General features: G+C 39.0%; 1 protein-coding gene across 2 annotated transcripts in view; it reads left to right on the top strand.

The window, feature by feature from the left end:
* The window catches only part of Slc39a12 (solute carrier family 39 member 12), an 83,256-nt gene that overhangs the window by 43,535 nt on the left and 15,935 nt on the right, over window positions 1-23,786 (top strand). The window contains exons 7-11 of one of the 2 annotated variants that reach the window (XM_027405253.2): window positions 4,442-4,594; window positions 5,767-5,874; window positions 8,198-8,264; window positions 12,947-13,105; window positions 15,126-15,313. In XM_027405253.2, the coding sequence (XP_027261054.1) occupies window positions 4,442-4,594; window positions 5,767-5,874; window positions 8,198-8,264; window positions 12,947-13,105; window positions 15,126-15,313 (675 nt within the window). The remainder of the gene's footprint in view (window positions 1-4,441; window positions 4,595-5,766; window positions 5,875-8,197; window positions 8,265-12,946; window positions 13,106-15,125; window positions 15,314-23,786) is intronic. The other variant, XM_035441484.1, reaches the window with a different exon arrangement.

Below are 23,786 nucleotides of genomic sequence, written 5' to 3'. Positions count from 1 at the left end.
TAAAAATATTTTTCAATTCTGTAGGCTGTCACTTTTTCCAAATGACACTGTCCTTTCCTGTGCAGAAACTTCATTTTCATGAGGTTCCATTTATTAATTGTTGATCTTAGTGCCTGTGTTAATGGTGTTCTGTTCAGAAAGTCTTTTCCTGTGCAATGTGTTCAAGGCAATCTCCCACTTTATTTTCTTTCAGGTTCAGTGTATACAGTTTTATGTTGAGGTTTGATTGGTTTGGAGTTGAGTTTTTGCAGGGTGATAAGTATGGACCTGTTTGCATTCTTCTATATGGAGTCTTCCAGTTTGGTTAGTATCATCTGTTGAAGATGCTGTCTTTTTTTCCATTGTGTATTTCTTGTGTCTTTACCAAGAAACAGGCATCCATGGGTATGTGAACTTATGTCTGAGTTTTCAGTTTGATTTTGTTGACATGTTTGTTTTTGTGCCAATATTGTGCTGTTTTTATTACTATTGCATTATAGTACTACTTGAAATCTGGGATGGTGATACCTCCCATAGTTCTTATATTATTCAGGATTGTTTTAGCTATCCCTCTCTCTCTCTCTCTCTCTCTCTCTCTCTCTCTCTCTCTCTCTCTCTCTGTGTGTGTGTGTGTGTGTGTGTGTGTTTCTATATAACACTGAAAATTGTCCTTTTAAGATCTATGAAGAATTGTGGTGTAATTTTGATGGGGATTGCTTTGAATCTGTAAATGGCTTTTGATAGGATGGCCATTTTGCTAATCCTAGTGATCCATCAGAATGGGAGATCTTTCCATCTCCTCCTATTTTCTTTCATTTCTTAGAGTTTTTATCTTACAAATCTTTCATTTGCCTGATTAGAGTTACCCTAAGATACCTTGTATTATTTGAAACTATGTGGAAAGTGTTATTTCCCTGAATTCTTTCTCAGTCTGTTTGTCATTTGTATTTAGGAGGGCTACTGATTTTTGTGAGTTAATTTTGAATCAGGCTACTTCCCTAAAAGTATTTATCAGGTACAGGAGTTTTTCAGAGGAATTTTTAGGGTCACTTATAGAAACTACCATATCATCTGCAAATAAAGTTACTTTGACTTCTTCATTTCCAATTTGTATCCCCTTGGTCTTCTTTAGTTTTCTTATTGTTCAAGCTAACACTTTAATTACTATATTGAATAGGTATAGGGAGATTTAGTGGAATTGTTTTGAATTTCTGTCCATTTAACTTGAAGTTGGCTATGGGTTTGATGTAAACTGCCTTTATAATTTCAGGTATATCACTTGTATTTCTAATCTTTTATCATGAAGGGGTGTTGGATTTTGTCAGAGGCTTTTTCTCTATCTAATGAGATTACCAAGTGTTTTTTTTCTTTCAGTTTGTTTATATGGTAGATTACATTGTTGATTTACATATGTTGAACCATCTGTTCATTTCTGGGATGAAGCTTACTTGATTATGGTGGATGATCCTTCTGATGTGTTCTTGGATTCAATTTGCAAGTATTATATTGAGGATATTCACATTTGTGTTCAGAAGGGAAACTGGTCTGTAATTCTGTCTCTGTTAGGTCTTTAAGTGCTTTGATTATTAGGGTAATTGTGTCCTCATAAAATGAGGTTTTATGCCAAAATATTGGCAGTGTTCTTTCTGTTTCTATTTTGTGGAATAATTTGATGAGTATTGGCATTAACTCTTTGAAAGTCTGGAATAATTCTGCACTGAAACCATCTGGGCTTAGCTTTTTGCAGGGATAAGTAGGAGACCTTTGATTACTGCTTCTATATCATTGAAGGTTATAGGTCTGTTTAAATTGCTTATCTGATCTTGATTCAACTTTGGTAAGTCACAAATACTGAGAAAATTTCTTTTAGATTTTCCAATTCTTTGGAGTAGAGGTTTTTAAAGTTTGTCCTTGTGATTCTCTGGATTTCTTTGGTGTCTGTTGTTATGTCCCCCTTTCCATTTCTAATTTTGCTATTTTGTATATTATCTCCCCTCCTTTTTGTTAATAAGATTTTGTGAAACTTATTAGTTTCCTCAAACAACCTGTTAGAAGGCCTTACTGGTCAGAGGTTGCAGTCTATCATGTCCTGGCAGCTTTCCCCAAAGCTCAGCAACATGAGGACTGCCTCCTCACCATAAAGGCTTCCTGCTGTCTACCAGACCTTATCTGAAATCTGTCTCTAAGTCTAGATGCCTGATTTATCTTCAGTGTGACTCTTGGCACAGTTTCCTGCTGCATGTGTGGTAACTAAGACTTGTAACAGAAGCTTTGCTATAGGCCCCTGCTGCCACATAGGAAGGCTTATAAGAGGAGCATGCCACTTAATGCAAATTAGAGTTTGCTCCCAGGCTCCCCAATCCTACATATTTCATATATATATATATATATATATATATATATATATATATATATATATATATCTTAAATTGGGTTTTATCATGAAATGTGTTTTTTTCACTTATTGTGATTGAAAGTTTTGCTAGGTATAGTAGTCTGAGCTGGCATCTGTGGTCTCCTAGAGTTTGCAGCACATCTATCTGTCTAGGCCCATCTGGCTTTTAGATTCTCCATTGAGAAGTTAGGCATTAGTGTAATAAGTCTGCCTTTATATGTTACTTTGTCTTTTTCCTTTGCAGCTTTTAACATTATTTCTTTATTCTGTATGTTTAGTGTTTTGCTTATTTTGTGCTGAGGGAATTTTCTCCCCCTGTGCCCCCATCTGTTTGGTGTTTTGTGTGCTTCTTATTCCTTGATAGCCATCCTAGGTTAGATTAGGGAAATTTTCTGGACCTTTGGCCTGCCTGGTTTGCTTCTCCTTCCTCTATTCCTTTAGTCTTAAATTTGGTCTTCTTAGCATGTCCCAGATTTCCTGGATGTTTTGTGCCAGGATTATTTTAGATTTAACTCTTTCTTTGATCAAGGCATTCATTTCTTCTATCATGTCTTCAATGTCTGAGATTCTTTCTTCCAATGTCTTGCATTCTGTTGGTGATGCTTGTCTCTGACATTCCTGTTTGAGTTTCTAAATTTTTATTGTCAGATTTTCCTCAGTTTAGGTTTTCTTGGTTGATTCTACTTACACTTTCAGGTCTTGAAATTTATTTTTCATTTCCTTTCAGTATGCTTTCATAGATTTCTTTAAGGTATTTATACATTTTCTCTTTAAGGACCTCTATCATAGCCATAAAATCTGTGTTAAAGTCTTTGTCTTGTGCTTTAGTTATATTGCAGTTTTCAGGGCCTGCCGCATGTGGTAGGGTTAGTGGACTCTAGTGGAGACATAATATCTTAACTGTTATTTATTGTGTTTTTACATTGGCATCTAGACATCTGGGTTTGGAGGATTGTAATTTTAGGTGCTTATACTTGGTCTTGTCTTTGTTGGGTGGGTGTTTTGTTCCTTGGTTTCTGTTGCCCTCTCTGGTTCTTAGGTGGCTTCGTGTTACCTGGTAAGAAATTCTTCTGGGATATGATAGGTGTGACTACTCTGGGATCCTGGTATAATGTATATTAGGAGGCAACACTTAGGAATGGTTATGGACTAAGACAGAGAGCTGGGGAGAGGGTCCACAGTAGAGAGAAAAGTGGGGAATTCTACTAGGATCTGCTTAGTTCCCTGGCAATGGGGGTAGAGAGGAAGTGAGCAGAGGCTAAAAACAGTCTGTTAGTGAGTTGAAGATGAGGCTGGGAGATTGGATATGGAGGAGAGGAGGGAATGTAGAGATCTGAAGCTTGCCTGCTTACTTCTTTGGTAGGTTTTCCTGGTGGGTTCCCAGGGAAATCCTGCCGGAATGGGGGCTGGAATAGCTGAATGAATGGGGAGGAAAGTTGGAGGAGAAGATCTAAGTTATCATCTTGATATGGGGACAGAAAGGTGAGGCGACAGCAGATGGTTTGCTACAGAGATGGGGGTGAAATTATGGGACTAGGGCATTGGATTTGGAGGAGAAAACGGAGCAGTGAAAAGCTGCAGTTAGGTTACCTGCTTCCCTGGCTGGAGTAGGAACTGGGATAAAGTGATAACTGGGGTGAAGAAAGGTTGGAGGAGATCTGTGTGTTCTACTGGAGATTGGGGCAAGGAAGGAGGTGAGGATGCAGCAGGAGGTCTGTTACAGAGCTAGGGGTGCTGAAGGGAGATTGGATTTGGAGGGGAGGAGGAAGAGTGAAGATCTGCAGTTAACCTACCTGCTTCCCTGGCTGGCACAGCCCTTTGGAGTTGGGGACTGGGGTAAAGTAATGAGTAGGGGAGGGAAATTTGGAGAGGAAGATGTGTAATTCATTGGCGATCGGGACAGGGAGGAAGTGAGGCCACAGCAAGTGTTCTGTTACAAAGCTGGGAATAAGACTGGGCTGGGGGGGCGGGGAGGTGGATTTGGAGGAATGGAGGAAGAGGTGAAGTTCTGCTGTTAGCTTTTACCTGCTTCCCTGACTCGAATCTTCTTTCATTTTTATTTTAAAGGTTCTTAGTTTACATAAGCAAGAAGCCTCGGAGCTTGGACATTTCCATGAAAGCCAAGGTCCAATTTGGAAGCTGTTGGGATTGCTTGGTGGCATCCATGGGTTTTTCTTGATAGAAAAATGTTTTATCCTTCTTGTATCACCAAATACCAAGGTATATGTTTCCTTTATTCTTTGCTTTGAGGTTTTATTATATTCATCTTGATTTCAGAAATACTCATTTAAACATAAAAGTAAGCAGTATGCTGTAGTGTGCTGTAGTGTATGCCTTTCATCCCTGGCACTTGAGAGGCTGACAAGAGGATCACAATTTCAAAGCCATCCTGGGCTACAGCACTTGGAGAGAGATGGGGAGATGGAGAATCACTTCAAGGTCATCCTCAGCTAATTAGAGAGTTCAAGGCCATCCTGGGCTATCTTAAAAAAAAAATGAAAGAGCTAGAAATCAGTTTGCTGGTAGAGTGCTTACCTTGCATGCTCAAGAACCAGGGTTTGATCCCCAGTACTGGGGAAAAGGTAATGACATTTTCATGAATTCATCTGTGTAAGGGAAGGCATGGCAATTTCGACAATATACAGCTCATTCAGACTATGCTCTTCTTAACTATAGTTACTAATGTTTTTTAAAAGCCCATTACAGGGCAGTTAATATCCTTGCTGAAACCTTCTGTGTTACCTTCATGATTGGTTTAAAAAGTTGATGATTTCAGGTTTGGAAAATTCAGGGTCCTAAAGTCCACAAAGCAACCCTCTGACCTCCACATAAGTGCTGTGACTCATGCACACAAGAGAAACATTGAGTAATAATAATAATAATAATAATAATAATAATAATAATAGTAATAATAATAACACAATTTTAAGGTCCGTGTTATTGCACACAATAAAAGAAATACACATGCTCAAATGTTCACAAATGTTTAATTGAATAGTGTACTTGGGGAGATATTATATTAGTACTTCCATGGTGAAATACAATTTGATAATCATTTTTGTACCTATATCAGAAGAAATTAAAGATCAAATGTTGTACAGTTGTAATTTTTAGTAAATAAAATGATAATATTAAACTACTTCCACTTCAACCTCTTTCAGTCACTGCTAGACTTTCTGAAGTCACATTGTTAATACATTCTGGGTATGTGCAATGTTTTTCCGAGGTGAGACATTTTAATAAATACTTATCACAATGAGATTTTCCAGATAGTTTTTTCATGTATCCTCTCCAAAACTTTGATAAGCAAAATTTGGAATAGAGCATGGAACTGAAAAAATCTACGTATGTGTACTTCTGGCCTCTGATTTTGCACTGTCCCCATCCTGCAGGGTCTGCCATTGGTTAATGGACATGTGGGACATGCCCACCACCTTGCACTCAACCCTGAATTAGATGACCAGTCAGGTGGAGGCAAGTCTATTTCAACCATCCAGCTGGTAGGTCACAGGTCTGAAGTGGTCTGCAGTTTCAGCTGCTTTACTTTTACTCATCCATGTACAGAGGAGACTCAGTGGGGGAAATGAGCAGGACCTATTCTGACTTGTCTGCTCTTGACCATGAGAAACACTGTTTGGAAAACATTGCCAAGCACCTGAAAGCCCTTCCCTTCCCTTCCCTTCCCTTCCCTTCCCTTCCCTTCCCTTCCCTTCCCTTCCCTTCCCTTCCCTTCCCTTCCCTCTGTTTGCACAAAACACATGATCCACAGATTTAAATCACCACTGTCTGCGTTTCGAGACACCCATGGATCACATCGACACAATAATTTTCATCATTTAAGTTATTTGTTTTCACAAGCCAGTTGACCTTTGGGTTTTCCATTTCATATAACCCTAAGTCATTTCCTGATTAATGCAAACAAATGCTGGGCAAGGGATTTGTTAGTCTGCTAGGATGAGAATGTTCATTTTAAAATATAGGACAGAACCAGTTTCGTCTAGTGATGTGTGCTATAGTAAGCAACTTTGATGCAAATTAATTTCTCACAACAAAATTTTCTATATTAGTTTTTAAAATAAAATTCCAATCAGGTTCAAAGATTCTCATTCTACTTCTTAGACAAAAGCATATAGGGATAGAATAAATAGGAAACATCATACAACTGTAAACTTATGAGCATGACTTTTGTATGAGGATTGAAGTTCAAGAGAAGAGATGCTAGACACACACATAATATACACACAGCACAAGAAATGTATCAGGAGATTGGAGATCTAATGTTAACTCAGAGGTGGGAACATAAAAGAGTTCCCTTAAAAATGATTTTAATTCCCTCTGCATATATGAGACAGTTGTGTAGCTTGGAGTATTTGTGGGACTCCCAGTAACTGGAGCAGGGGCTGACCCTGGTGCATTGGCTGGCTCTTGGCAATCTATTCCTCATGCTGAATTGCCTTGACCAGAATGAATACAGGGGGAGGTGTATGGTCCTTGATAGGTCATGCTTTGTTGATGCACCAGGGAGGGGGTGCCCCTTTCTGAGCATGTATGGAATGGATTGGGGGGGTGTCAGAGGTGAGGAGGGAGGAGGAAGTTGGAGGAGAGGAGGAACAGGAGGCTGGTTGGGGATGTAAAGTAAATAAATTAATTAAAAATGATAAAGTGGTTATAAAGTTTGTCATGTGATGTACACCTTTAATCCCAGCACTGGAGAGGTAGGAGCAGGTGAACCTCCTTAAGTTCAAGGCCAGTCTGGCCTACATAATGATTTCCTGGATAGCCTACATAGTGAGACCCTATCTCAGGAAAGCATAATAAAGATGATAATAATTATTGAAATAGAAATGATTTTAATGCTTTATATTTATTGTTCAGGTACATTAAAATGTGGTGTGAAAAAGGATAACCTAAGGTTAGGATTAGTTTGAAAAGTCTTATTCCTGTTGGCTCTATTATTTGGGTTGAAACAAAGGGTATGGAGCTCCATCATCCATGAAAGTAAGACTCTGAAAATGACTTAAGGAGTTTTGAAATGTCAGGACACTTCTCACCCTAACATATCAGATTGTTTGATCGGTTTGATTTTTTTCCCCTCCTCTTCATTTTGGAACGTGTAGGTAGAAGAAGGAAACTTTATTATATTTTCCTCATGTATAAGAGGTCTTGGAGGCTTGCCTCTAAATTCCATTTTATTGTGAAAAAATATATATATAGATTTCAGGTAAAGTAAATGAAATAAATATTTGAATTTATATGTTTTAGTAGAACCATAAAGCTTGTAATTATAAGTACATGTCTGAATAAGGTGTAATTAGCATATTGGCTTTTTTTTCTTTACTCACTTATTTCAGGCAAAGAGATAGGCTATGTCCTATAGCCCTTCTTTCAGCCCTCCTTCTCCACAAATAGCCCATCTTTTGAACAGCTGCTGTTACTTTGGCCCAGGAACTTTAGTTTTACCTTTATGTGATAATGACAATGATACTTTAAAGTTTTCTAATACATTAAATTGTTGTCAGTTTCCACAATGTTGGCTAATAGAATTATGTGCACATACTTTTTTAAAAGAAATATTTAGCAGCGGAAAATGTAGCCTTGGTGGTATTCCATTTAGGTAGTTAAGGGGAAGTTATAATCCATACTCGGGTGGGACATTTTGGAAAGGTGACCTTGTTCTACTTTGTATGTTGTTTATGTAAGTGGGCAGTTCTAATATGTACTTAGTAAAATGTCTTTCAAATGTCAATATAACTCTTAGTTTTAGGTTTCAACCTAATGTGACAGTTACTCACTTTTCATTAATTATATTTTAATTTAACATAGAAAGGCCCAGAAGATTCACAGACTGCTGAGCTCCCCATTGGTGATGTGCCAAACTCCAACAGAAAATGTGAGTCCCAATTATACACAGTTAAAATGTAAATATTAAAAAGTAACATGGAAAAAGGTTATATCTGTTTTTTAAACAAATATGTCCAAACCAACAAATTGAATAGGGCATCTCTATTTCACGATGAAAAGGTTTGTAATAAGATCTTCAGTAAGTACCCATTGTCTGCCTCCCAAGAACACCATGTACTGACATTATTTATTTATTTATTTTTGTTTGTTTTTTGAGACAGGGTTTCTCTGTGCAGCTTGGGAGCTTATCCTGGCACTTGCTCTGGAGACCAAGCTGGCCTCGAACTCACAGAGTTCTGCCTGCCTCTGCCTCCCGAGTGCTGAGATTAAAGGCGTGCGCCACCAACACTCAGCCCGATATTAATTTTATTCCATTCTTTCTAATTAATTTCTTCAACTATTTAATGCCACCTTCTGAAATCTTCAATTAGTATACACGTGTATGTATTTTCTAGGGTTCTTTTAAAATCAAGTGTCTAATGTATTCCAGGCCTTTAATTTACTATTATTTATGGAGGCAGAATTACATTTTTATTTTCTTTCATGGTCTGTCTCATTTGTGACACTGTCACTGAAATGGCACCATGTATATGGCCCTGAATTTGATTGCCAGCATGGACAAAATAGTCTGAAAATATACTATGCTTTAGGCTTTGTGTATGTACTGGAGAACAGAATAACCACATGTTCATTGTCTGCATTTGCCATGTAGCTTAGAATGTAAATACTAATATGAATAAACACATATTACTACTATAGATGTTATTATGACATTATTTGATCTGTTTTAACTATACTAAGTCTTATAATTTACTAATCTGATTTAAAATATGTAATTTCATATTCTGTTCCATTATGCTTCCAGGATGTTGTTTAATTTTTTTTGTAAATATATTTAAAATTTTTGTATATATGTTAATATCTGAATGGATGTATGCCTGTGACTGTCATGAGTATGGTGCCCTTAGTGGTCAGATGAGGGTGTCAGATCCCCTAGAACTGGAGTTAAAGATGGTTGTAAGCCACCATGTAGGCACTGGGAATCAAACCTGGGTCCTCTGGAAGAGTAGCTGGTATTCTTAACATCTGAGCCATTTCTGCAGCCTAATGATATTATTTAATCCTTGTATAATTTTTAGTTCCAGTATGAATTTGGAATGTTTGGTGCATAGTGGGTCTATGTCAGGCATTGTTGTTTTTACTTTTGAAATAAAGGAAAGAGGGGAAAAAGGAATATGCCAATTCAAATTAGGAGGAGAACATAGAAACCACAGCAGGGAGCAACAGCCATTTCATGCAGATAATCTTCCCACTGCAGGTATCAAGCTTGGCATGCAGAATGAACAGTGAGCAAATCCAAATTAGAACAGTCAGCTGCCGTTTGCCAGGAAAACACTGAGTTAGCTTTGGCTATGTGATCACTTCTTTCGTATTGCCTCGTCAGTCAGTAGGACTCAACTTGTATTTCAAAGGACAGGATGTGAAAATCCTCTCCACAGTCTGACTTAAGTAAACAAAACCCAAATCAGATTATTTCTAGCCCATGTTTCATGGTGGAAAATCTCAGATAGTTAAGACATGCGTGACTCTGAAGACTGCCAGGTACATCAACAAAGGTGAAATATTATATTTTGGTGTCAAGTATATTAAATTGCCAGCTAATGCTTATCTTTTGATAAACGTGTAAATGATCTTTCTGAATATGCATAGGTGCATGGTGTTTGGTTGTGGTTTACACGCAAATGTATTTGCCTTGTGTCTGCTTACATTTCCCTATTGTGACATTTAGACGCCTGAAACCAGAGATAATGAAGTAATAGATTTAATGAAAATTAGCCATACAGCTTCCTAGAAAGGGCTAGAGCACTGAAAATATTGCATTTGAATGTATTCTATCATTATCAGAACTACATGTAGGCATAAGGAAAACACGGCTTTATTTGCAGGCAGCTGTGCTACATCACTTTAAATTAAGTTATTTTATAAAAACGAAACTTTGTTCTCGAAAGCTGACATGAGCAGCTAAGTGATATCATAGTGTCATTAGAAGCTTGGAGTTTTCAGGCAATGTTGGAGTGAACCTCCTGAATCCAAAACTTTGATATTTTTCTCTGTGTTTCCTATCACTTCCTGAACTTTCTCCGGTTTTAACAATGGATTAAATAAGTTATTAAACTCTTAAGAAGGTCTAAGTTTGTTCTATACTTTTCTTTTTCAGACTGGAGATTAAACCTAGCCCCTCATAAATGCCAGGCAAGAGCTCTACCACTGAACTATGTACACTGGCATATTAATTTAATTCTTAATATGTTTTTTATTTTTATTTTTCCTTTTAAAAAATTAATTTAGAAACAAGCTTGCTTTACATGTCAATCCCAGCTCCATCTCCCTTCCCTCCTCAGCTGCCTCCCACCAAACCCCCCAATCCTCCACTCCATCCCTCCTCCACTCCCCAGGGAGGGTGAGGCCCTTCATGGGGATCTCCAAAGTCTGTCATATGATCCTAAGCAGGGCCTAGGCCCTCCCCCATGTGTCCAGGATGAGAGAGCATCTCTCCATGTGGAATGGACTCCCAAAGTCCATTCGTACGCCAGGGATAAATACAGAGGCCCCATAGATTTTCGAGGCCCCCTCACTGACACCTGTATTCAGGGGGTCTGGATGAGTCCCATGCTGGCCTCTCAGCCATCAGTCTGAGGTCCATGAGCTCCCCCTTGTTCAAGTCAGCTGTTTCTGTGGGTTTCACCACCTGGTTTTGACCCCTTTGCTCATCACTCCTTCCTCTCTGCAACTGGGTTCCAGGAGTTCAGTTCAGTGTTTAGCTATGGGTGTCTGCCTCTGCTTCCATTTGTAAACAAGTAAGAGCTTTAGAAATAAATTTCACAGACCATCTTTGTAACACAGTCAATTTATAACTGTCTCTTGATTGAAATTATGAACTTTGTTCATCATTTAATTAAGTACACAGTATATCAAATAATATTCCTATCAGAAAATATCATAGAACCTCTCATTTTTAGTTCATAAATGGCTAATGACCGATTCCTATTTTGTACAATTATTTAGAAAATATATTCAGTCCTAATAGTAACAACAGCTACTACTTACATCTCTTTCACAGCATATTTGAAGCTGAATGATGAAATTTTAGACTGTGGTAATTGGTAAATGTCTACTCTTATTAACTGAAATAACCCAGCTAGCTTACTGTCTTATTATTCTCAAAGTACTTTTTGTTAGTTGCTCAAGTCTATAATTGGGTTTCATTCTGCAATTGCTTTTTTAAAATAGAAATTCTTTCTATTAAAACTCAAACCCATTATGATCATTTTTCATCAACTAATAAGCAGATAGCAAGCACAATATAATATAATCCCATACAAATGAAAACTTCTCTTTATTTTGTTCAGTATCTAACTGATCTGTTACTGAAAATTATTTTGCAGAAAGATAAGTACAGTGAGTAACTGCTATAAAGATAATCGGGGAGCTGAAAGAGTTAATTGTGATTCTGTTGAAGAAACAGTTGAGGAGCAAACAAGGCAGTTTAGGAGAGTCATTAACCCCGGTCAGATCAGGCATCACAATGATCTCATGATTCCAGGAAGTACCCTGAGCAGACTGGTGCAGGAGCATCAGGGTCATGCCAGTGGTACCACACAGGAAGAGTTGACTCAATCCACTAACATGGCTGTGCTCTAACAAACGTCTATACATGGGTAATTTTTAGAGGATAGAAATTTCTTTTCTAGTGTCTGGAACCTGAAAGGCCAAAGTCAAGGTGAGACAAGATCCCCCCTTTCTGGTTCACTGATGGCATCTTCTCACTGTGCCCTCACATGGCAAGTCGAGTAAGGCAGCAGCCCTAACTCATCACCTAACAACTTCCCCAAGGCTCCACTGCCTCATAGAATCACATCAAGTTTCAACAAACGAAAAATGGGAGAGTCATCAGCATCCTGCACACAGTGAGCTTCTTAGTGCCTGCTTAGAATGCCTCACCAAGTCCACGGCAGAGAAGATAGGTAGAGTTAGGGGTTTGTAGCACTGCTTTAGATTTCGTCTTTGGCATGTGTCTTAGTTACTTTCCTGTTGCTGTGACAAAATACCATGACCAAGACAACTTATAAGAGAAGGCATTTAGTTGTACCTATGGCTTCAGAGGTTAGAGACCATGATGGTGGAAGAACAACATGATGGCAGGAACAGCAAAGAGCTCAGATCTCAACCCACAAGTAGTAGGTAGAGGGGGCACCCAGAATCCTGTCCTTGGTGTCACCTCCTTCGCCGATGGAGTCACACCCTACAACCCTTACCGAGCAGTTTCACCAATTAGGGACCACCAAGCATTCAAACATATGAACCTATGGGGCAATTCACATTCAAACTACCACAGCTTAGCTCAATAAAATGAAGAAACCAAATGCCAGCATATCGTTTATGTTACAATTGGTCAAAGCAGTTAAAAACATAGTGGCCATTTTGAGTTTATTTGGTACCACATTTCATTTGGGGTTCTGGCTTATCTTTAAAGCAGAATATAATAGGGATTTTTAATGAGGTGCAATGTGAGATTGTCACAGTGGATGGGAAAGGGACTTGGATGAGAAGGATCCCGTGACATCTGTAGTGCTTTGTTAATACTTTTCACTCCTTCATTTGGTTCTTTAGACAAAACTATCAGCTTATTGGCAATCATGATATTGGTTGGGGATAGCCTGCACAATTTTGCAGATGGCCTCGTAATAGGGACAGCATTCTCATCTTCACTGGAGTCGGGAGTGACCACAACAATTGCAATTTTGTGTCATGAAATTCCCCATGAAATGGGTAAGTGTTCCTGCTTCTTGAGGGTGTCCTAGTACATCCCCAGCAATAGTTTGCTTGGATTCTTCTCTAGAATTTAAAATATGGAAACATTATTTTTTCAGTCACTTTCAATTTTTAATTTATTTAAACCATAAGTAAAATAAAGCAAAACAAAAACCAACCAACTAAACAAATAAACACATTGTACATTTAAATAAAGCTCAAGGGGCTCCTAATCTTCTTTCCAGGGTCAAGAATCCTGCCCCACATATCCCAGCTAATTAAGTTTGGAAGAGAGTTATTCAGAGAAATCTCATTCCAAGAACTTTGGCAAAGATCACAGAATCTGCATGTTGAATATAGTAAACATGTTAAGAGGGAAACCATTGTGTCAGAAAATGGGCCTGTGAGACAAAACAACATTTAAATTAAAATAAAAGCATGTATCACATGATTAATACAGAATAACTGAAGCTAAGTATAAAATTGAAGCAACAAGTATATGGTATCAGATACACAAAAGACTCTATAAAGTTAGTAACTTTGTATACCAATCCTGCTTCCTTGAATCAAGACTAAATAAAACAGTGATATCAGAGACAGGCCTTTAACTAGTGGAGGGGATACTGCCTATGTAGGTGTCCTAGAGAGAGGCCTCCATGCAATCAGCTTAAATTGTCAATTTAACATGTCCTACAGTCACCTCAGAAGAGTGTATACATTGAGGAATTGCCTTGATGAGACTGGTGTCCTGTGGGCATGCCTGTGAGGGATTATCTTCATTGTCCATTGGTGGGCTAGGAAAGCCTAGCTCATGATGGGCAGCACCGTTCCCTAAGCAGGTAGTCCTAAGCTGTACAAGAAAGCTAGCTAAGCATGAACTGGAGTGAGTCAGCAAACAGCATACCTCCAAGATTTCTGCTTCAAGGTCTTGCTTGAGTTGCCGCCCTGACTTCCCTCAGTGATGGACTGTGACATGGAAACATAATACAAAATAAATCTTTTCTTCCTCCTAAGTTTTCAGTCAGAGTGTTTAATCAAAGCAAGAAAGAGAAAAATAGGACAGGCTCATTCTTTCTGCTTTCAATTTCAAGTTTATGTTGTCCCATGGGCCACCCTTGCCATCTTGTGTTCAATCTCCATCCCTTAAAGTCTCATTACCAAGTTATTATTGACTCACTTTAGCCAAGGTCCCTTCTGAGCCCATTAAAATTTAACTGTTCTGGGAATCAAACCCTATGGTCATGTGTTGAGTTACTACACTAGTGGTATGGTACTTGACTCCCAACCTCAAATCACGGGGCAGTATAGTAGTGTGTAGCAGGCCAGTATGGTGGTATCACAAGCTATTTCTGGGACTAGTTATGCAATGGATTAGGGAATGGAGCCACACATGTTCTATATATTCAATTTCAGCCTCTGTTTGGTGATGGAGACGGAGAAATAGACATTCTAGTTTTGCAGATAGAATGTTCATCTTTTGGCACAAAAGTATGGAAAGAAAAAGGATGGTATTCTCTGGCCATTGTAGAAAATCACTTTCTAAAGAGAAGGTTTGTCTTTCAAATCAACTTTTCAAGGATTTAAAAAAAACTCTGATTAAGCAGTTTTCTTCTTTTCTTAAAACAGACCCCAAATAAGTAAGTCATAAAAGCCTGTGTAGCATCACGATTCTCCTGTCAAGGATCCAAGCCAAAGAAACAACAGAAATGAACTGAGAAACTCCAGGCTAGAAGATACCTTTAGTTTGCGTTTTCTGAGTTAAAAATGCTGCGGTGTATCAGAGGTTGGAGAATGTGTCACGGACCTCACTGGAAGGGCTATATTTAGGAAAAGGGATAGATCCATTTCCAGCCTCAACTCAACTCGGCAGGGAGCCCCAGAGATGTAGGTGGTTATGCTTCACTAACTGATCATTCATCTTTACTCTCCAAATCTGTTCCATTTGCTTAATTCAAAACAAACTAGTAGTACATGAATTTGTCAAAAGCAACTTCAAATAAGTAATGGTGACATCCCCTTCTCCCTACCCAAACTCCAGGAGATTTTGCTGTGCTCTTAAGCTCGGGACTCTCTGTCAGGACTGCCATCCTGATCAATTTTATAAGTGCCCTGACTGCCTTCATAGGACTGTACATTGGTCTCTCAGTGTCTGCTGATCCACGCGTCCAAGAATGGATCTTAACAGTGACGGCTGGGATGTTCTTATATTTGTCTTTGGTGGAGATGGTAAGATTTATGGTTTTTGTGTTTTGTTTTGCTAACACCAAAAATGTGAGAACAACTGAAAATGAGGGGAACAATCAATTAAAGGGGATAGTGGTAGGAGCTGAAGAATGTAGATAGAAGAGAGATAATTAAATACTCCATGGGAGCCAAGAAGGTAAGTTGTAGGCAGAAGACACATTACTCAAGACTTGGAAAATGCTGATGTTCTGATGGCGATCTGAGATTCTGACCCTTATCAGAGTCCACAACTGGGCAACAGACCAGTGTCCTAATCTTGCATCTGTACAAAATGCCTAGACTTGCATCTGAAAATGGAAAGTTCTCCTAAGCAGCTATTCTGCCTACATAATGCACAAAAGTTCAACCAAAGTTTGTCAGTAGATTCATAACTGTTGGACTTAGTCAACCAACCATATGTTCTAAAATGTGATTTTTTAAGTGTGGAAGGATTGCTATTCTCACAAAATAAAGAAGATCACAATAGCCATTTGCTGTTTAAAACTGCAACATATTTCCTTTAAGAGATCTTAGCTAATAGTAATGAAAGCTGGCTCATTAATTTTCATTCTCTATAATGTTATTTAAAAAAATGGAACCTGGGAAAATCTACCCATTCCTTTCCTCCCCACTTTCTCCCTTGCTTCTGTTTTCCTTCCTTCTGCACATTTTCCTCCTTTCCTGTGTAATTCTGCTCTCCTTACAATAGGCCTTAAAAAAGTCATCATCTGTTGGATTTGTTTACATTTTAATTATCTTTAAGATGGGGCTGGTGAAATAGCTTAGTCGGTAGAGTACATGGCTAGCATGTGCAGAGCTCCAAGTTCAGTCTGCAGCACTACAGGAGATCTGGGCACACTTATTAACCCAGCACTCAGGAGATAGAGGCAGATGAAGAGGAGTTAAAATTCATCCTTGGCTAGCCATATAAGCCTAATCTACAGGCCTTGTCTCAAAACCAAAACAAAAGTCTTTAGAATAAAACCTTAATCATCAAGCTTTCTTGTGAGGTAGAAGACAGAAAAGAAAAATGAAATGATAAGTCAGCCTAAACAAAAGCAATTTCTGTTATTCCCTGTATCCTGGAGAAGATAAAGCAAAATAAACAGCCTTGAAGGTAGTTTGTGGAGCAGATCCTTGGGGATTGACTAGCGATGCTGCAGAACCCAGTTATTTACTGTCCAGGAAGAAAGTACAAAGAGTTGTTTAATAAGAAAAAAATTAAGGGAACAAGAAGCAGAGCTTCTACAACCAGAGTACCAGAGCATCCTGAAGGCAGATTTCAGAGAGGTTGCCGTGGCAAGTGCCAGCATTTGAACCCTGTGCTTCAGAACCATGGCAGCTTTTCTTAATAACTGAGAGTCAAGTGGACAAAGTCAACACCACGCATGCTCTTTATTTACAAATGTTTTAAAACATTATTTGTCATGCTACAAAAATATTTTCGTTTTGATAATGAAGCTAAAAGTGGATCAAATTCTACCTCTGAACTCTGTCTCCCAACCAAAGGTTGGTGTCACTCCTGTGTTCCTTCCAAGATAAGGAATCCGGATTTCTAACCTTTTGTAAGTTGGAAATCACACCACCACTTCCTGTCATGTGGTGTGAACTACCCATTGTTCAAATGTCTCTGTCAGTCTTCAAGTTCACTTCTGAGTCTCCTGTTCCAGCTTTCTCTTTTGTCCTTCATGGGTCAGTTGCAGTATTCCTTTGAAGTTCATTTTGTTTTCTAACCTAGATTGGATTCACTCTTCAAGATATGATGGATGTGTATGTGCAGAGTCAATTCCTTTTCTTTGCCAGGTTATATGTTCCTCCAAAATACATCTGGAAAGATTATTTGTCCCATCTGTCATGTGGAAGCCTAAACTAATGCTGTCATTTTCCTGTCACTGTTTCTGCTGTGTGTACCATAAGGGTAAGAGAGAAAGCAAGGAGGCTGATGGCTCAGGCGAGTCTAGCTAGCATAAATTGTGACCTTGTGCAGCTTGCTATTGGCCAAAGAAAAGCTAGCATCCTGGCAAAAAGACAGGAAAGAAAATCCTGTGAATTTCCTGGGGCTGCTTCTAAAATCCAGGTCGCTTGCTCTCACGGCCTTCTGAGTAAATTCTAAACAAATACAGATCTTTCACATAGTGGCAACTTTAACTGTTGCTGTACTCTGGGGCTGTGCCAAAGAAAACAGTCTGCCATTTAAAAAAGAAGAAAAACATGGTTCAGAGACTGTGAAACAGCAAAGAAAATAAATTAGAGTAACTGACGGGTTGAAGGATCATCTTAGGGTAATGTGGTTTGCTAATCCTTGATGTTCACCAGGCACCTTCCGAGGAGAGTTAATGTGAAAAGATAAGCTACATGTTTGGCTTGTTTGTTTGTTTCAAAGAAATGGAACTTCCAAAGAGAAGGAATTGTGGGCAAGAAGGGGCCCTTAGCAATGGGGTCAAGTTAGAAAGTTGTCTTCCCTAGGGAAAATTGCCAGTCTTCATTCTCCCAAGGGGGGTGGTGGTGCATGGACTTCAAGTTGTGTTGAGTCCTTTCTAAAAGACATGAAGAGTTGCCATGGCTCTGTGTGACCAGGGGAATCAATATTCTGGTATTAAGACCGGTGTCCCAAATAGATTTTCTTCAAAGCAAGGACAAAGACACATGGGAAAAATTCATTTGGGAAGAGACCCAGAGCAAAGAGCTGGAGGAGGGAACCAGAAGAGACATTTCAACAGGCCAGAGGCTTCTATTAAGTTGATAGCTGCATGTTCTGTCATCCAGAACCTTCTGAGGTTTAAAACATGCCTCATAGCTCTTTACCCGAGGCAAGAAGGATGTGTTCTCTCTCTCTCTCTCTCTCTCTCTCTCTCTCTCTCTCTCTCTCTCTCTCTCTCTCTCTCTCTGTGTGTGTGTGTGTGTGTGTGTGTGCATATGTGTATGTGTGTTGGAGGTCAGAAGTCAGCCTCAGGTGTCTCAGGTGTTATTTCTCAGGAAGAGCCCATCTTGGTTTTGTGGCAGGCTCACTCACTGGGAGCTGAGGCTTGATGATTAGGTTAGGTTAGCAAGCCTCAAGGATTGACCTGTCTTTTCCTCTCAGTTCTGGGATTGCAAGTGCATGCCTCTGTACACAACTTCTATATGGTTGCATGGGATGACACTTAGGTGCTAGGCTTGGGCAGCAAGCACTTCACCAATGGAGCTATCCCTTCAGCGTTGAAAGAAGATTCTATTTATGGGCCTTTCCCCATTGTCCAAAGATATTCCTATCGGCCTTCTCCATACTTCTGTGCTTGAGTGACAAAGACGTTTCTATAGGGAGCCTAAAACCATGACAGCAAGAACCCCAGGACAGAAGGACAGAATGTAAGAGGAGAGCTTAGGAACTGTGAAGAACTAGTTATGCTCTCTTGGGGGCTTTGCTGCAGTGCTGGGATAGGAGATGGGGCTTGGAGAGTGTGAAGTATCACAAATGAAAGTCATTAACAGTTTCTCCCTTCAGAAGTGCCCATGCCCTCATTTTAATTTCAAGTTCCATCTATCTCAAGGTTTCTGTCTCATAGCAGCTACCCAAAAAGTCCACAAAGATTTAAAACAAAAATAGAAAAAGTCCAAGACTTTGTTCCTGAGGTCCTGTTTGCTACTTATCTCTGTAGTCCTCCAGAACAAACACTTGTTTCTCCCTACTTCCATATAGTATGTGGGTCAGCTTAGGTTCCCTTCCTGGTAGGCACAATCCAGGAGTCACTTAGTACTCTGAACCTTTGTCTTTACCTTCATGTTTCCTCTAATGGCCTGCTCACTGCTGCTGAACAGAGAAGGCCAAGGGATGCTGCAAGGAGTCTCACAGTTCATAGATTCATCAGAGCAGAAGTCCAGGCTCCTTACAGTAGCCAGCAACGAGTGCTCCCATCACTATAGTAACTTTCTTTGTTGGTTTGTTGGTAGCTACTTTATGGATTACCCAAATGGTCGAATTGTAGTCATAGCTACCAGGTTATTGGGATGCACTATCTCCAGGAACAGTCTCTGGTCTGGTACTAAGTTTACAGGAGCAGGAGCGCAACCCTAACAAATGGAAACACTAACAGAAACAGTGTTAGCTATTGAGAATTTGTGATTTGTTGTTGTTGATTCTGCTATAGTCTCTAGTATTTTCTTCTTTATACTTCGAATGTAGTCTTTATTTCCTTATTTTATGAGGTAGAATGTAATATCTATCATGGGTTATTAAGTTTTCTTTTCTAACTTGAGCATTTAAAGCTATAAATTTCCCCATGAGGCATCTCTTGTGACTCCCATATATTTTGTACTTTCAATGTGCTCCTTTTGAATTGTTTTTAAAGTTCCCATGTACTTTGTTTTCTTTTTGATGCATGGATTATGTAGAAGTATAGTGAAGGCATAGGTGTAAAGATTTCACTAGACCCAAGATCATTGATAAATAGGTGTTTATTGGGGAACATTTGCACAGAAAAATATAAAGAACCATAGGAGTGTTTCTCTGCCCTTCCTATTGGATTGGCTGACTCACCAGAAAGACAGTGCAAACAGAAGTCATACCTCAAGCTTCCCTCTTTCCACTTCTATCCACCTGAAGCCACGCTCAAAGGGGTGTGGCCACCATTACAGGTTCACCAGCTAAACACTGCTACAGTATATTGTCTAAGCAATATTTGGAATCTAAATGCTTTTCAGTTGTGGGCTTAATTAAATGCATTTTAAGAGCAGGCTTTATTAATAGAGAAGTATGTGTTGAGACTTGTATACCATACAGTCTATTTTAATGAGTTAGTTTTAGATTTAAGGTTCTTTTAGTTGTTAGTTATGGGGTTCCATGAGTGCCAGTTAAGTTGACTTGTTTAGTAGTATGGGTCATATTTTCAAATTAATTCCTGATTTCTCCCGCTGGTTTAATGCTAACTTATCAGTTCCTGTCTGTAGGTTTGCCTAGTTCTTCTCTTAGTTCTGTTGATGTTGTTTCATGTCTGGGCTTCTGTCATTTGTTACACATATATTTGAATATTGTCTTTGTCAGTTTAGGCCGCTATGATAAAACATCACAGTCTAGGTGGACTGAGCAACAGAAATGTACCTATAATAGCTGTACACCTTGGGAAGGCTAAGATCAAGTTTTTGGCATATTCAGTCCCCAATAGAGCATTCTCTGGTTTTCAGGCAGATGTCTTCTTTCAGGGTCCACATGTGGGGATGGGGCAATGAAAGGGAATTTGAGAATTTCAATCTCTCATCTTACAATGGTGCTAATTTGACCATGAGTCCTCACACTCCTGACCTAATTAATTTCTGATGTGGCTTGAATATGATGTGTGTGCTACAGGCTCATATAGTAAATGCTTGGTTCACAGCTGATTGGATGATTTGAGACATACCAGTACCTTTAAGAGGTAAAGTTTGGCTCTAGGAAGTAAGATACCAGAGGCGGGTCTTTGAAAGGTGTATCTTACCCATCTCCTTTCTATTTTCCACCTCTCTATCTCATAGTCTTGTCCACCATGAAATAAAAAAATCTCTATACATTGCCCACTCCATAATGTTCTGCCTCAGTATGGGCCCAGAATTGCAGAACCAAGTGCTCATGGGGTCAACCCTTTCAAACTGTGAGCTAAGACAAATCTTTCCTCTCTATAAGTTGTCAGTGTTGGATATTTTTGTTATAACTGTAGAAAAGCAGATGATAGGCATCTCAGAACCTCACCTTCAAGTACTTTTATAATAGGTATTAGGGCTTTAACCTGTAAGCTTTTTCATAGTCTTGTGTTTGCCACAAATATATTATGAGAAATAATAATTATACATATAATATTCTATCAAATTCTATATATACATATAACTCCTCCTAATCTGGAGTAGCCCGTGACTGTGTTAACTGATGTCAAAAGTGACTTGGAAATGACATTGAGGTTTAAATGTTTGAAGATGAGTCTTGAAAATAGGAAGCCTTGATCTGGCTACGAGCAGGAAAAAAGCTGAGATGATGAAACAAATGTCAGAGACATGTAGCATTTCTGGCTTTAACAACAGAGGAAGACACCAGGAGCCCGGGAACATGGATATTCTCTAGTCTAGAAGATGGAAAGGACAAGAAAATTGACTCTCCTCCAAAGCTTAGGAAAGGAGTCCAGCCCTGATGGCACAGGAATCTGGCAAGACTCACGCTAAAATTGGGATTTACAGAACTATAAGATAGTACGTTTTTATTGTTTCAAGGCACCCAGTTTGTGGTCATCTGTTAATAGCAGCTGTTGAAAACTAATCCATCCCTTGGTATCAACTTATGTTTAGATGTAATTGGAAATGGAGACAGCTTTGTAAAGGCATATTTTTCTGTCTGAGAAACTAAAATCCCTTCTGAGAAAATTCTCAGAATTGAAAAGTGATTTCTCAGACTCAGCATCTTTCAATTTAATAAATCGCTTGGATGTGAGGAGAAATGAACACTCAAAGTACCTTCTTCATCAGTTTGGATAGAGAGGCTTCATTTTTTTAGTGAATATCATATATTTATAATGCATAAATTAGTTAATTTTTAAAGACATACATGGTTATGCCAGGGAAAGTTTATTTTGGGAGCTGAGGCAAAGTCTCAAACCTTCAGGCATTTTTCCTAAGGTTTTAGATCCTGCAGTCAGTTTCTATAGCAACAAGTGAGTAGAAACCTCAGGGGACTCTGACTGCACTGTAACTAGACATGTCCCTGGAACTGGCAGAACTGGACAGCTTCCCAGGGTCCACTGTGTTAATAGAACTCTAGTGGATGTTGGAGAGCTCAAGCTCTCTGAGGTGGCAATGCAGAGAGAAGAAAAATCAAGGAGAGTTCAGGTGCCATTTCCATGAAAAATCCAGGCAAATTAGTAAAGAATACAGGCAGTTCTTCATAGCTGTAGTTTCAGTATTTAGGAGTCAGTTAACCACAGACCAGAGATCCAAGGAAAGCATTCCATCTGCACCGGACACAGACATTTCTCTTGTCATTGTTTTTCAAACAGTGCAGAATAACACTTACTTATATGGTATCTGCTCTGTTTCAGTTCTCTCTATATATATGCTCTCTATACAGTTGATTTACAGTGTAGAGGAGGATGTATATAAATTATATGCAATTATTGAATTACTTTATGTAAGGGACATGAGCATCTTCAAATGTTGGCATTGGAAGGAATTCCTGCAATAAATGGCCTTGGATGCTGAGGAATGACTATATGTTCAGTTTCCTATCCCAACCCCTTACACACACACACCATCCACCAGTCAATACACCAGTTTTCTGAATCATTTTCTCTGCCCTTTACCCATATTTTTGGATATTCATTTTCAATAGCTCATCCTTTTTAAGACTATCAATAGTTTTTCATTAAATGTATTTCTAATGTAATAGTGGATGAAGAAAAGTCACAGGGAAGGGCATTGTTTAGAGGCATTTACTAGCTTACTACTGCAATACTCAAGAAAGGAAGTGAGATAGCCTTTATGTACACATTTGTTTTCAACAAATGGTAGTCAATAAGCATCACGTGTGTTGTATTGGGTACCCAATGAGAAAGTGTACCCAGCATCCAGAACCCATTTCAGAAACAAAATTAATATTATTTGATATTGTGGTTAGTTCTTTACAGAAGAAAGAAATATGAATCCTTTCTACCAACAACTTTGAAAGACTTCTGATCTTTCTGTAAAACAACAGCAACAAATCAGTTAAATATACTTTAGTAATTTTCTACTGAGATACTCAGTAATGTAATGTACTATACTCACTCTGTAATGTAAGGAAGCCAGCTTCTGGAAATGTTGGTACTGTCTTGCTCTCAGCATGTCTAAGCTGCTCCTTTAAACCATACTGTGAATGCCTGAACACACTCACATGTGCACATTTTCCAGAGTATCCTTTTTCAAAATAATCTTGATTAATAGAAACTGGTGTTACTATAATTAGTTGTCTTGGTCATCTTTAACTATCATCAAATGGCAGAGTTTCAACTGAGGAATTGTGTAGATCAGATTGGTATGGGCATGTCTGCGAAGGATTGTTAATTGGTGTAGACTGGCCCAGACCACTGTGGGTGGCATCATTCCTTTGGTAGGTATTTCTGGATTGCATAAGAAAATTTGCTAAGTGTGGGTCTGCAAGTGAGCCAGCAGTTAGTGTTCAACCACTATTTTTTCTTCAAGTTTCCACTTGAGCTCCATCTCTGACTTCCCTCAAGGATAGACTATGACCTGGAAGTGTTAGCCAAATAAGCCATCCCTTCCCCTAAGTTGCTTTTGGAAAGAATGTTTTATCATAGCAACAGAGATGGCTTAATTCTACATTTAGACTTGGCACATTTCTTTTTTGTTGTTGTTGTTTTTTTGGGACAGGGTTTCTCTGTGTAGCTTTGGAGCCTATCCTGGCACTTGCTCTGGAGACCAGGCTGGCCTCGAACTCACAGAGATCCGCCTGCCTCTGCCTCCTGAGTGCTGGGATTAAGGTGTG

The sequence above is a fragment of the Cricetulus griseus genome, chromosome 3, assembly GCF_003668045.3.
Source record: "Cricetulus griseus strain 17A/GY chromosome 3, alternate assembly CriGri-PICRH-1.0, whole genome shotgun sequence".
NCBI classification, from domain to species: Eukaryota; Metazoa; Chordata; class Mammalia; order Rodentia; family Cricetidae; genus Cricetulus; species Cricetulus griseus.
The sequence above is the reverse complement of the archived record's forward strand: the minus strand, read 5'-3'. Positions and strand labels throughout refer to the sequence as shown.